Raw genomic sequence first — 15,659 nt, forward strand, 5'->3', positions numbered from 1 at the left:
GATTTAAAAGAAATTTTCTTAGTGATATCTGTAGTGCTAATGGTCACACCTGGATATTTGTGACTCAAGGTCGATCGTTTCCAATCGGAGTTTGCCAATTTTCTCTAATTTCATTGTTCAAACGGTTCCCGATTAAAATTGGCTAAAAACCTTCCTACCTACTATGTATGTCACCAATGTTTGAATATGATTAATGTATATGTACAATAGAATTTATGTACAATTCATAGATGTCTCGTTGATTTGCGAGTTTTCAGTGTCTCGTAATTCAACGACTTGTGTTATAAAAATGCTGCATTGCTTGTAATTGGCCAGGAAGGCGCATTGGACTTCACCTGTAAGGCCTTCCTGGTATAAAATGTAATAAAAATAAAAGAATATACACAGATCTTATATTTGAACTTTGCGAAAAAAGAAACTTTGCGCTTGTCGAATGACATAAGCAAACTCTTTATGTATTATTCGAATTATTCCAAGTCTCGTCACTACATTTAACCATTTAATGTTTGCTTTATGAATACGAAGGCATATGCGATTTTACACTATCAAAAAAAATTACACAGCCTTGTTTGCATATCAAACGTTATGTGCGCAGTGTGCATACGTTAGTGGCAACACAACTGTAAAATAATATAAAAACGGATTAAAAAAGCTATTAAAGTGAACGAGAAAAACTCACACAAAGTGATTTAATTTTTAATTACACCGTTGCGGCCTCGAAAGTGTTAATACCGTACGATAAAGCAAATATTTACCTACCCCAAACGAGACATACATACATACATATATTTGAGTATACATACTTACTCCACAATGTATATTACGTAAACCCCGAATATAATATCCGGGACTAATTTCGTCGAAGGGGATGATTATAAGAGGATCGTTCGTATAAATAACGAGACTTTATTAATAATCAACGCGAAAAATTGACCACATATGTATAATACTTATGTAAATATATTATTAACGTTTTATTTAGTAATTTTTATAGTATGTAAACATAAAATTGATTAAAATTATAAAGAAACGTATTTTTAGGTATATTTATGCAATGCATATTTCCGAAAGTAGTTAATCTAAAAATCTTATTTAGTCCCAATAGGCTTTAATTTTGATTACATAATTCGATAAGTGTGTTGTTTAAAATGTATGTACATATGTACATATGTAAGTAATTTCTTTCGGTTGATTTAAAAGTCCAAAAAAGTTGCTGGATGCGTACATATTGACATGAACTTGATATGCCAATTTTCATCTAAGACATTTTAAAGGTTGTATAAAGTACAGGCTGATAGGTATGGAATCAAATGGTTCATTTATTCCTTCAAAATATAGTAAATTAGTGGTTTTACCCGGCTTCGCTCGGTATTTGTAATATAAACCGCTTAAACATATTTAATCTAATAGTAAACATTTGATTAAATTTATTTGAATAGTTTTATTTTATATAAATTTATTTGAATATTCATTTGTTTTTTTTTTATTAAATTGAACATCACGGATTCTACAAACCAAACACACAAACATACATACAAAAGTCTCTTTTGAAAATATATATTAGATAATAGGAAGCCACAATTCAAATTGATAATTTAAGATGTTCAAATTTCCTAGAATGCACCCATATTCTAATCAATCGAATTTAATTTGCACGATTTCTTTGTGGAGTTAATTAACCGCATCAAAGGAATTACTATTACATAAATTATAAGCCTTTTACTAACTTACTCTGTTAGTTTAATTATATTCTGCCCTTTGAAAATTTGTGATCTGATTTTGAACCACTTCCACTCTTTTGATCACTTTTTTTATTTTTAATGCTTTTTATTATTACTAAATTATGTTCACAATACATATTTTATCTATTTTAATAGCTACTGATCTACTGATCATTTTCTATTTTACAATTTTAATTTAATTTTGTTAGTTATCATAGTATTATATTATTATAATGTTAATATGTACAGCGTAATAGGAAAAAGACCTCAAAAACCTATTTACAAGTTTTTGATCACTTTGATATTTTAGCTTACATTGAAGTAAGCTAATGTCTTCAGTATGGCGGATCAAACCCACTGATCACTTGGTACTAAACAAACACGCTACCATTAAGCCATACTGCTGGATTTGTATGATGTATGTATAATACAAATAATACTTGTATCTCATGTACAATGTTTCTGGCCGAGAAGGCGCATTGTGGTTACCTGTTAAGCCTTCCCGGTATAAATTAAAAACCCTGGTAAAAAAAACTTTTTTAAATACTAACCTTTTAGTTTTGTATATAATATTAAGATATATAAAATTATAAAATAAAAAAAAACTCAAGTAAAAAAAAACTGTAGTAAAAATTAAATGTATTTAATAAAACTGTAGTAATAAAATAATGTACTAAAATATAAATAAATTTAAAAGGCAATTTAAACAATATTTCAACAGCAAATTTACAAATATGTGGGATTTCATGATTAATATTTCAATCAAAGAGTTTTCAATGATTGGGGTTTCAATCAAAATTATGATCCCGGCTTTAACTAATGTAATTAAATATATTACTAAGAGGTTCGGGTCGATTTAAAATCATCACATACGTACATATATCATCACATGCGGCCCAAACCTCTTAGTAGATGGCAGGGCGAAAAGTAATGAAACTACCGATGTGAATGATGAATGTGACAGATAAACGTCACCGTGTAATACGATGGAGTATTTTCAAACGTGTCTAATACGATATTTTTTCACCATCGTAATTGCGGATGATACCTTAACTTATATTGATGACCAAAATGAGCAATATGGCAAAGTATGAAAACGATCGGATAAGAGATAAGGGATATAAAAAATGACCGCTTACACGAAAACCATGTGAAACGTATAAGAGGTTAGTAAAAATAAATAAATAAATATTAGATCAAATAAAATCAAATCAAGTACATATTTCAAACTCCCATAGCTTTTTGGTCGGATTTTCTACAAGTTATATGGATTTAGAGATTTAGCTCATTACAATATAATTGGCTTGGCTATGAAATTTACGACTAGTATTTAATCTTTGAAAATATAAGTGACGCACTTACTAACCGAAGCATGAAAAACACCCCTTTTAATATTACAAAGCAAATTGAAAATTATTCACCCGTCTATTCCCTTAGGCGAATCTAACGAGACACGGTAGATTCTTCTACATAGTCTTGCGCCTTGTCAGATGATGAATAAATATGTAAACCTTAGTTCGCACGCCAGCCGTTATTAATTATAAACATTGCCGGTGTGAAATTAACCCCATCGGCTATAAATATTCATAGAGTAGACGTTAATTTTCCCGTAAGCAATATCGATAAATCCACACGAGCGAAAATACACGAGGAGAATAAACTCACAATATGATTTATCTCCGATTCAAACCCTATATAGTGACAGTATTCGAAAGTTACAAATTATAAAACTGACACTAAACTGTATTTTACGCCTTTTCTTTCGCCACGGAAGAAACCATTTCGCCTCAGGTGAAAATAGTTCTGGGTAATAAAATTAATTCAGTCCACTCTGAAAAGATTGGGCACCGACTAGTTTAACCGTTACGTGGGCGAAATAAGATATACACATCCAGGCGGACAAATTTACATATCCTTCCTCCCAAGTGCAACTTTTGTCTCTATATACGTACATGCATAGACTACAAGTGGTAGTGGCAGCAGCTAGGTTAATGTTTTGTAATATTTTATACGCAACAAACTACCGCATATTATAACCGCAAAAACGTATGTACTTGCAAGGCTCGCCAATATGGTTGTTTTACGACATCGTAAAAATGACACTAAAAGGTCAGCTGCCCTCTGGAAAAGTGTTTCGCTTTCAGGGTTAAAAGGTACAAAAATATAGACCGGGGAATGGTACGAGGGATGGTGACATTGAAGGGAAAATATACCGTGTATATATATACCATATCTAAATACATATGTACGTACGGTCTCTGTGACGAGACAGAATGTTAAATTACAGAAAACGCAAATATCGGAAGGCAAAGATCGAAAATTTAAAGATCTTAAGTCGAAAGATCAAAAAAATGGTGCATGGTAAACGGTACATACTCACTTAGTTTGCGCGAGCAGGATACAACAGGAACAAGAGGAACAGACTTTTCCTCCCATATTAATGTGCGCGCGCAGAATACGGGAGGAAAAGCATGTTCCTCTTGTTCCTGTTGTATCCTGCTCGCGCAAATTTTTAACAATCCAAAAATTTAACAATCCAAAATACTCAGCAGTTAGGAATTTCCATCGGGTAATTCTGCTATGGTTATAAATTCAGAAATTCCGGTGTAAACCAGTCTTTATAAACGTTGACAAATGAATGACACGGATTACACGACCCATGTTTAATGCATTTTTTTTCAATGCCACCTGAAAAGGCTTAGCGGGAAGTAAGTAAGTAGTTTACTTTGTACATGCTCAAAATACAACGCCTATCTAAATACAAAATACAATGCCAATTTTTTGGAACGGTTTTAATGAAAATCAGATAAATTGGAAACCTCTGATAGAACCCGATCGACCTGGAGTCACAAATCCAAGGTCTGACCAGCAGAAACCAGGGATTTGAACCCGTGACCACTTTGTCCAAAGCACTAGTATTTTGCTATTTATGCTAACCACTAGTATTTTGCTGGTTAAATGACCGTAATGAAAGCTAATTCCAATGATTTTCCCAAAGTCAATCTAGTCTATAGAGTTGTTTTTTTTTATTATATTTAGTGGTATTCTTATACATAATATCTTATGTGAATAAAATATCTTATTTATCTCTATTTTAAAGTGCAAACGGCTATTACAATAATATTTATCTTCGATACCTTGAACCATTATATGTAGATGAAAAGAAATCATAAAAAAATTTGATCATACTATCAAGGCTTTAAATCACGCTGCTATTAAATAAACAGTATACATGTATATTCCTATGTACTTGTATTGAATTTATTAAATTTAAATACACGTTCAGGCAAAATATTTCAAAAGAAAAAATCTATCACGTTATGTTTATAAAAATCTCTTTATACTGCCAATATTGATTTTACAAACATCCAAGGAATTCTCCCGAGTATTTATCAAAAACAAAATCAATCTAGAAAACACCTATACACATTCATATTTATAAAAAGAACACCGGCAAATTTTACAATGGATATGACAAGATGTCAAATCGAACGGAATTACAATGTATTCCGAGAACGGAATACTTTGTCGATAAAAGCACAAATGTATACATATATGTACTTATATATGTATGTAAATAGATACTTGTGTGCGCATGTTTATTCCAAAGGGGTTGGTTAATCTCTTTGCTTGCTTAAATCAGCAACTAAAACAAAGGATTGAATAAAAATTGGAATCTCGATATGAAACGTATAAATAATGTAAACACGTCGAAACAAATCAAAGCATCGAAAGAAACACAGATCGAATAAATATTAGTTTTAGCTTAGATTTAACGACCTGCAAATACGTCAGAGCAGAATGTATGTATTCAATATTTATTATTATTATTAAAATAAAAAGCGAAACAAGTAAACAAATGGAGGAGTCATATTTTCATACAAAGCAAAGGTCAACATCGTACACGAGAAGGGTCAATACCACTTTGACTATTCTCATTTGTGCGTTTTTATATGCAGCTTAATGTAAATTTATCTTGTGCACATTTAAATTGGTATTTTTTTTTATATAAAAAGGAAAATTTTCCAAATGAACAAAACATTTCGTTGCTGGTTTTCACTGGGTTTTTCCTTTCGAAAGGGTTGAAGGGGTCAACGTTTTAAATGGTAAACTATTTTGTGAAAATTCACGACAGTGGCTGCCGTGGAAAAAATATCATATACGTGATCGGGGTGGGAAAACATCGTTGGATTTTCCTTTGGAAAACTCACGTGCTGAGCTAACGCGCGAAACGAAAGAGCGTTATCTTCGCGCGAATTTCGCTCAGTTTTCTTTCACTTTTGCGTTTTGTTTTATTTTTTTCTTCAATCTCCTTTGCAAAATAGATGGGTGTAGGTAGCATTTTCTCGTTCGAAAGGTTTATAAATATTGACGAGTCGCTTTATATACAGATATTGTGTGTCGAACCAGTCTCCCCACTGAGCAATGTTTAGTTACTCTCTAGGAGTTTGTTTGTTCGTTTAAAACATTTCAAACTGAGAAAGTTTCACACAATTTTATAATAATTCTATACGAATTTTCATTGCGTGTGAAATAATGAGGCATTCTGATTTATATCCATTTTCTAAAAATACCAACGTTTGACAGAATGTGTATTTACAAAGTAAATAAATATCATGCGAAATACGCCACATGCCGTCGATATAATTAAATATTCATACAAATGTACTAAATATGTGTATATTTGAAAAAAATAAAAAAAATAAATGAGACACTTATTATTATATCAATGATAAAATACCTATATATAGCCCCATGTATGTCACGACATATTTTTCGCTTATAATAAATTAAATCTTACTACAATTATAAAAATGCACTATATATATATATATGTACATAAATACATATAAACGACTTAGACTTTTATTTATTTTATTTTAATTTTACATACATATATTACCAGGAAGGCCTTACAGGTAAATCCCAATTGCGCAATTTTTTATTACATAAGTCGCTGATGTTCGAGACACTGAAAAACTCGATATCTATATGGATTTAAACTTCAAATAGTGGTTTCAAACTTCAAAAATCATATTCAAATAGTGGTGACATAGTGGAAAGGATGGTTTTTAGTCAATTTGATGGAGGAACCGTTTCAACAATGACATCAGATAAATTGGCAAGCTCTGATGAGAAATGATCGAATTTGAGTCACAAATATCCAAGTCTGACCATCAGTACTACATATTATACTCAGAATAATATTTTTTCAATCGAGGTCAGCTCACGGGATCAAACCTAGTGACCTCTCGGTGCTTAGCATAAACGCAACTATCGAGCCATGCTGCTGACTGGACTCTAGAACCACCGAATGTGTAGTATATGTATATATATCCCAACCTATAACAGAGGAGAATTTACAGAGGAGAATACAGGGCAGAATTTACTCACGGTGTGAAGAGGCGATTAGCAGAGAGCAGTTTGGGTTCAGACAAGGCTTGGGTACCCGAGAGGCCCTTTTCTGTATGAAAACACTACTTCAAAGATGCAGAGAAGTCCGTAAACCTGTGTACATCTGCTTTATAGACTTTGAAAAGGCCTTTGACCGTGTTCAACACGCTCGCCTGATGGAAACATTAAAAAATATTGGCCTGGATGACAGAGATGTCAGATTGTTACGAAATATTTATTGGAATCAGACTGCAGTAGTACGTGTCGATGATCAATTCACTGATGAGATTCCTATAGAACGGGGCGTCAGACAAGGATGCATCCTATCACCTACTCTTTTTAACACCTACACCGAATCCATCTTCCACGATGCTCTCCAAGAGGCGGAGGGCATCAAGGTGGGCGGCGAGACGATCACCAATACAAGATATTCTGATGACACGGCACTAGTCGCTGAAAATTTAGCAGACCTGCAAAGATCTCTAGACCGTGTACATTAAGAAAGCAATCGAAGAGGTCTGCGCATAAATCTAAAGAAGACAAAATTTATGATAGTAGATAGAATGCAAACAGACACCGGGAATCTAACCTTGGATGGAGAGGTGATAGAAAGAGTAAAAAGATTCAAATACCTGGGTACCTGGCTGAATGAAGAGATGGACCCAGATGAAGATCTAAGAATCCGCATCGAGATGGCTAGAACAGCATTTGTAAAAATTAAGGCGGCGCTTACAAACAAGCATCTCAATCTTCATACGCGGTTGAGATTCGCAAAGAGCTACGTCTGGACAGTATTACTACACGGATGTGAGACGTGGACTCTGAAAACCAAGATGATCAGCCGCATCAAAGCTTTTGAGATGTGGGTCTATAGGCGTATGCTGAAGATTCCGTGGATCAAAAAGATATCAAACGAAGCTGTCCTCGGCATGATGGGGAGAGGCAGGGAACTTGTTTCTGTCATCAAGCGGAGAAAGATGGAGTACCTCGGACACATGATACGGGGTCCAAAATACGAATTTCTCCATTTGATAACCATGGGGAAAATAGAAGGAATTAATTGGATTGGCAGGAAAAAGTTATCTTGGCTTCGAAACATGCGCATGTGGACCGATATGAGCGCCGAAGAGCTGTTCCGAGCCGCTGAAGACCGATGCGAATATCTTCAAATAATCGATGAGGTGGTCGCCAACGTCCGAATGCGGACAAGGAATTAACAAGAAGAAGAATAACAGAGGGACCGTTTCAATGACAATAAGAAAAATTGCAAAACTCTCTAAAATGGGAAATTAAAAAAATTAGCAAAATAAGATACGATCGACCAGGAGTCACAAACCAAGGTCTGGCCAGCAGCGGGACGATAACGGGATACTAATAATACTATGATTACTGGCAAAATTAAATTAAAATTGTAAAATAGAAAAGGATCAGTAGATCAGTAGCTATTAAAATAGATATAAGATGTATTGTGAACATAATTTAGTAATAATAAAAAGCATTTAAAATCAAAAAAAATATATACACACAATACTCTCACTATCACACGGTGACTTTGCGAAAACCGAAAATAGCATTTTTGTGGAAATTGACTCACTTTTTCCCATCTAGTGCATGTTTATACGTGTGTCGTCGTGATTAAAGTGCGGTGTTACGTTGAGGCATTCGCATGTGAAACGCGAATTATTAGTCATTTTTACGGCGGCGTCTCGTCGTGAATTTCAATTTCGGACCTTTCCCCGGGATTCTCGTGATATTTTCCACTCTCGCTTTTCCCAAATACACTCTCGCTTTTCCCATTTTCACCTCTCGCTTCGACGAGCGGCCGTCCACTCACAATACCCATCTATGTAGAGTGAGCTTTCGAACGACGAGACACGATTTTGAATTACACGAAAATATACTCTCGATGTTATACTGATCGTTTGTTTTCATTTTTTTTTCAGGGACCAACAGACGCAACACCATGTCAGTCCATGCAAACGCCAGCACTGAAGGTCAACTGAGGTCCAGGAGAAAAGCTGCCAAAATGTTGGTCGCCGTTGTGGTCATGTTCGCCGTTTGCTACTTTCCAGTACATCTCATAAGCGTTCTAAGGTTGTATTATTTATTAAATTTATCTCAATTTACAAGTTTATAATTAGATTAAATTTTATTATTTCTCACCTTTAAAATCTCTAAAATTCTCTCTTGAATGGCAATAGTATTGTTGCATAGGGGTGGGTGAAGGATCCAAATAAAAGGCCAAAGTCGCTTCACAGCATTTATTGGGTGATTAAGAGGGCTGTACACCCGAAAGCTTAATTTTGTTGCCGTTCCTTTCTTCGATATACATATTTATTTATTTATTTATTTATTTATTTATTTATTTATTTATTTATTTATTTATTTATTTATTTATTTGTTTTATTTATTTATTTATTTATTTATTTATTTATTTATTTATTTATTTATTAATTTATTTATTAATTTATTTATTTATTTATTTATTTATTTATTTATTTATTTATTTATTTATTTATTTATTTATTTATTTATTTTATTTATATATATTTTAGCTATCAAGCTAATTGAGTGAATGTATATATTGAGTGATATATGTATTGAGTGAATGTATATATTGAGTGAATGCGACAATATATATTAATATACATATATATATTGAGTGAATGCGATAGCTTCGCTTCAACCAGATAATACGTATTTTAAATCGACAAAATCGAGGTTTCGTATTCTCCTATTTTCTCCTCCAAAACTGGACCAATTTTAAAAAAAAATCATCATCGGTATGAGAAAGATATTTTCTGTGCAACTATGTGCGTATTTTTTTTAAATCGACCGTTAAATAAACACGCTGGACTCTTTTCGTGGGTGTAAAAAAGAGGCGATTTTATAGATGTTTGGGCGGCTCCTAGCTCCTATAAAAAATAACTAATCAAAAAAATAAAACGATAGATGCATCCCAATGGTGGATATCCATAGCATATTAAAAAATATTTTCTCTAGTGCCATAATTGAGGAAGGGAGAAGTCTAATACGTTTGTATGGACAAGGCACTGGTGTCCAGCCCTCTTAAGAAGATCCATTGATATGGCTTAAGTACCTGCTTATAAAGGGCAGGTCACTCACTGCATCTTGCTCGACGCGTTTGTTTACCTATTGTTATAGTCACGTACCTACTTTATATGCAGTTCCACGGTCTCGGCATGCAGTCAAACGCCTTCGCGCTGTCAGTTTTGAGAACTGAGAAATTACTGTAATGAGAGCTAATTCCAATAATTTTCCCAATCTAGTACTTTCCCAATCTAGTACTTTTAATCTAGTACTTTCATTTCCGCAAAAAATCTTAGTACTTAACGTAAGTGGGAATTATCACGGAAAATTTTTCGTTGAAATTTTCAACTTATATGTACATAACTCTTGTTTTATATACTTTTTATACACAAAAAAGATTATGCCTAATTGTATTATCAACATTCACCACTAGACCAGTAGCGTGGGCTAGTGGTGAATGTTGAATTATCTCGTACTTGATATTACGAGTTCGATTCCCGTTAAGTCTCGCTATTGGCCAGGCCTTGATTTGTCTAGGTCGATCGTTTCTTATCAGAATTTGCCAATTTTTCTGATTTTCATTGAAACGATTCCTGTAAAATTGGCGTTTCCTTCCCAATTTTCTGTTGCGAACCTTTAGTTATTGTTATATCTTAGGTTTCGCCATATTGCTCACCATAGATGTCTCTGTGGTAATTTATCGAATATAAAATTCGTATTGTTACATGAAATTTATTCATCGTTATTTATCGTATTAATACGATATTTGTAATATCTGACGATAGATGTCAGCTATTGTTTAGATTTACATGTATCTATGTAATAATTATGTGGACCAGGAAGGCGCATTTGGGGTTTACCTGTTAAGCCTTCTTGGTATATTTGTATATATGTATGTAAAAATATGTATGTAAAATAAAATAAATAAATAAATTATATAGATAAAATCAAAAGCGTTAAGATTTTCTATAAACAACTACATATAATAGACCTTCCCCCTTTCGATAATAATCTCTGTTTAATATTTTCATACATATTTATATAAATTTAGCAAGGGGTATGGAAAAATGAGGCATAAAATTGAGAACGAATTACTGATAGTGTAAAATAATATCATTCATAGGATAATAGCGCTGAAAATTAGCTACTTGGCTATTTTATTCTACGGCTTGCTTCAATATAAAAATAACCGTTTCCGATAAGTCAGGGTTCATCTCAAATATGTACATATTTCATAATAAAATCTTAAATCGTACTTACTTTTATCTGTTATGATACTATAAGCCTCTTCCTATTCGGGATCGGATATAATTCGACCTTTTTCTATGGACAATTGGAAAACGTTAAAACGATATTACTATATACATTTGTAGATAAATATAGAAATTAATATGTTTATTATAAATTTGACTTTACTTCATAGCCCATATTTATCGCACATATTTAATTTATATTTTAACATAAGAAGTTTGTATTTTTTATTATTTTACAGTACAAACTATCGAAAAGTATTTCAAAATAAAGAAAATATTGTTGCGTAGGGGTGGGTGGAGGATCCAATTAAAAGGCCAAAGTCGTCTCACAGCATTTATTGATGATTAAGGAGATACACGCACTGGCAGTGCTCAGTGCAGAATGACCTGATATCGCCTAAGTATCGCCTTATAAGGGATAGATCTCTCAGGACATCTTCGACGTCTAATTTGTTTGCCTATTGTTATGTCACGTATTCGGATATGTATTCCCACGACATTCGGTCCCACGGTATGGGTCACTTCTGAGAAGTGCAATCATTGTTTAGCCGACAGCACTTAGTTTGTAGATAATCCTCGAAATCAATTATCACGGTCGCACGGCCTCGACGCCTTGGCTTAATCCGATTGTCCTTAACCGGCGGCTCTTTACTAACCTCTTATTTTAGTATACGTAACAATATTATAAACTTAGGCTATATAATGCTAATTTTTGGCATGCTTAATATTCTCATCTGAAAAAATACTGGAGAGTATTCAAGCTGGTTCGAATTCAGTCGGCATTTAAAGTTTAAATTTCAAAATTATAGAATTTAAAATTAAATCTTTAAAAAAATTGTTATATTTTTCTTGTATGTACGTTGTACGTTTCAACAATAGATGAAGTTTTGTGATCATGCGAAAATTTGAACTCGAGATTTGTCTGTCTGTGTCATTAAATACATAAATAAATAAATTGTTGAAATTTATTTATATGAAATTAATTCAAGTAAAATGATTACCAGCAATGATATTTAATTTTTATTTTATTTTGCCCTTTTTGTATATGAAAAATAAATTTAAACCATTAAAAATTACACTCGGCCAAATTTTCATTGGACCGAATTTCCATTCGGCCAAATATACGTTCGGTCAAATATCTGTTTGGCCAAAAGTCCGTCAGCATAATGTCCGTCGGCTAAATTTTTATTTTTATTTTATCTATAATTTATACCAGGAAGGCATAGCACGTAAACACAATGCGCTTTCCTGGCCAGAAAAATTGTACATTTGATACAAATATCATCATTATTATACAAAGTACATACATTGATACATATCAATTAATACCCAAAGAGACATATATAGTCAAATTTGTAAATTTACAGCATTTTTATTAAAATAATTCATCAACATTCAGTAAATACATATCAATTAACATCCACAAAGACATTTATGGTCAAATGTGTACATTTGCAGCATTTTATATAATTCCGCGAAATTCGAGATTGCTGAAAACTCGAGATTTGCGAGAAAATGGGTAAGGTTGCCAATTTGTTGGAACCGTTTCAATGAAAATCAGATAAATTGGCAAACTAGGATCGACCTGAAGTCACAAATCATAGGTGTGGCCAGCAGAAACCAGCGGGATTTGAACCCTTGACCTCTTTGCTCAAAGCATTATATCCTAATCACTAGTCTTTTCTGTTGGTTAAATACGCTCGGATATACATCATATTTTACCCCACTAACCACCTAGTGTATCATCATCATCATTTACGGCCATTCACTATGCACAACTGGTCTCTCTAAAATGCTTCCATTCTTTGTATTTTGGGCCACTCTCATCCATCTCACTCACACAAAAGTTTGTCCACCAATTTCTTATGTGGCTTTCCTAGCACCCTTTTTAATTTTCTTGGGTACCATTCCAGCACTTGGTCCATTTTTTTAGCTACGTGACCCACCTATTGCTATTTCAATATCTTCACTCTCTCCAGTATATCAACTACCCTGGTCACAATTCTCACCCACGAATTCCGTATCTCTCCTCGTTATGCCGAGCATACAGCGTTCTATACTTATTGCATTCTAACGTTCAATGGTCGGAATGCTGCATTAGTTTCACATCCATACATCACTGGCAAGACACATTGATCGAAGATATTTTTCTTCGGGCATATTGGTATTTTAGACTTGAATGTACGGAATATCTCTTATACTTACTTGAGTGCATTGGACTTGGTGTAGCAACTTAGTTTATAAATAACCAGCTGAACCCGGCATGCTTTGCAATGCCAGAATAAGGCATGCAATTCCCGTTCCCGTTTCAAATTTATACAAATCAGCGAAAAAAAAATGCTATAAAGCTCAAAATGTTGAGAGATGGACAGGGATGCCAATTTGTTGGAACCGTTGCAATGAAAATTAGATAAATTGGCAAACTCTGGTAGGAAACGATCGACCTGGAGTCACAAATCCAAGGTCTAGCCAGCAGAAACCAGCGGGATTTAAATCGGTGACCACTTTGTTCAAAGCATTACATGCTAACCACTAGTCTATTCTGCTGGTTAAGTATCCATTCGGCCAAATGTTCCAGCACGAGAGAGATACATCTGTCAAAAATTCTATATGTGGATGCCCACCTTTACGCACAGCTAGCAGCACTATGTAAAATGTTATATTATACAAAATAAACCCAGATAGCCGTAAGCAAAAACATTCAGCTAGAATTTTGTCTGAACAAGCGTTAGATAAATATTAATTGCTCGAAATATCTCGAGTGAAATAAAATTGAATAGCCTAAATAACGTTAAAAGTTGGGGAGTCGGCGTGAGAATTTTCACAAGAGGAATTCGCGCAAACGGCGAGATAATTTCAATATCCAAATAAACTTTCCGACAGTTCAGTCACTGTTTCCCAAGTGAAGTGTGCAAATAATGGACCCGCTTTAGATAAGCCGGGGGGCCCTTGTTTAGGAGATAAAAGTTCAAAAGTCGCAAACCCCCAATTCATCATCGTACGATAATTGATTCATTTGCACACGCTTAATTAACAATGCTCGGTTTCGCGACCTAACAACATCCAAGCTTATTTGCTTACATACATATACATATGTATGTATGTACGTACTTGTTAATTGAACTCTCGAGGTGGCCCTCATCTCGGAAACTTTAAATACGACCCTCATCAATATCGAGCGCGGCTGATTCGAACGAATTCAATATCACCGATATTGAAAAGTTTCACTTTGATACTACCCCAATGACGTCAATGCGAGTTCGCCTCGAAGTTTTTCCGAAAGTTTTCCACGTACATGTAATGGAACTTTTGACGTCAATCAAATTTAACTTTGATTATTATAATCGGGGAGTTTCAGCGGGAACTTTTCGTGGATTTTCACTTTTCGCGCAAGTAAATAGTTCGAGTGAAAGATCCTTTCGAATATTTTTGTAGAGATTTTATATTTTTGCGTCGTAGCGTCAAAACACATTAGAACCAAGTTTATGTGACGTTTAATACATAAATAAACTGGAATAATAATAGGTACATACATATGTATATACCAGTGGCGTGCGGTGACTTTTCAACCAGAGGATGCTGTCCAAATCACGATCAGTTTATTTTTTTAAATTTTATTTTATTCTTCCAAACATTGTCATTATAATAATTATCAAAATGTCTTTCATATGTTTCCGTTTTTTATTGAATGAATATTCAATATTGGTGTGGGTTTTGGACTATATGAACAATAATCTCTATTTCATTATATGGTAGAGAAGCAAATGTACTTTTAGTACATTTTAATTAAGCAATTGCAATTATTACTAACAACGACGATAAATCCACTTGCATTATTACTTTGGCTATCTATATTTAGGGCCATAATAAATAATAATTTAGGACGTAAATTACAATAAAATAATAAACGTAAATAATTTAGGACGTAACGTACGAAATATCAATCAACGAATCAAGTGAAAGTCCATATTTAATTTAAAAAAAAGCGAATAAAATCCATACATACGCAAAAGGAGATTTTGCTTCCAGAGCAAGTGTCGCGCGAGCGAGACGTCTGTAGCGTCGTCTCACTCATGCGCATACGCAAGAGTGACAGCTCACTTGTGCGCATGCGCAAAAGATTTGTAGAGAATTTCAGCATCCAAGGCGATACGAGCTTGATGTAAAACAAGCATCGGTCGCGCAGACGGCTACGACCTTTCAACGGGGATGTTCGTTTGTGTCAATTTTTGATCAGACA

The 15,659-nt window shown here is 33.8% G+C and overlaps 1 protein-coding gene across 1 annotated transcript in view; it reads left to right on the top strand.

Annotated features, from left to right (window-relative positions):
- The window catches only part of LOC143909195 (orexin/Hypocretin receptor type 1-like), a 153,065-nt gene that overhangs the window by 119,860 nt on the left and 17,546 nt on the right, over nucleotides 1-15,659 (top strand). The window contains exon 5 of the mRNA XM_077427098.1: nucleotides 9,059-9,209. Coding sequence (XP_077283224.1) covers nucleotides 9,059-9,209 — 151 coding nt within the window. The remainder of the gene's footprint in view (nucleotides 1-9,058; nucleotides 9,210-15,659) is intronic.

The sequence above is a fragment of the Arctopsyche grandis genome, chromosome 3 (assembly GCF_051622035.1).
Source record: "Arctopsyche grandis isolate Sample6627 chromosome 3, ASM5162203v2, whole genome shotgun sequence".
NCBI classification, from domain to species: Eukaryota; Metazoa; Arthropoda; class Insecta; order Trichoptera; family Hydropsychidae; genus Arctopsyche; species Arctopsyche grandis.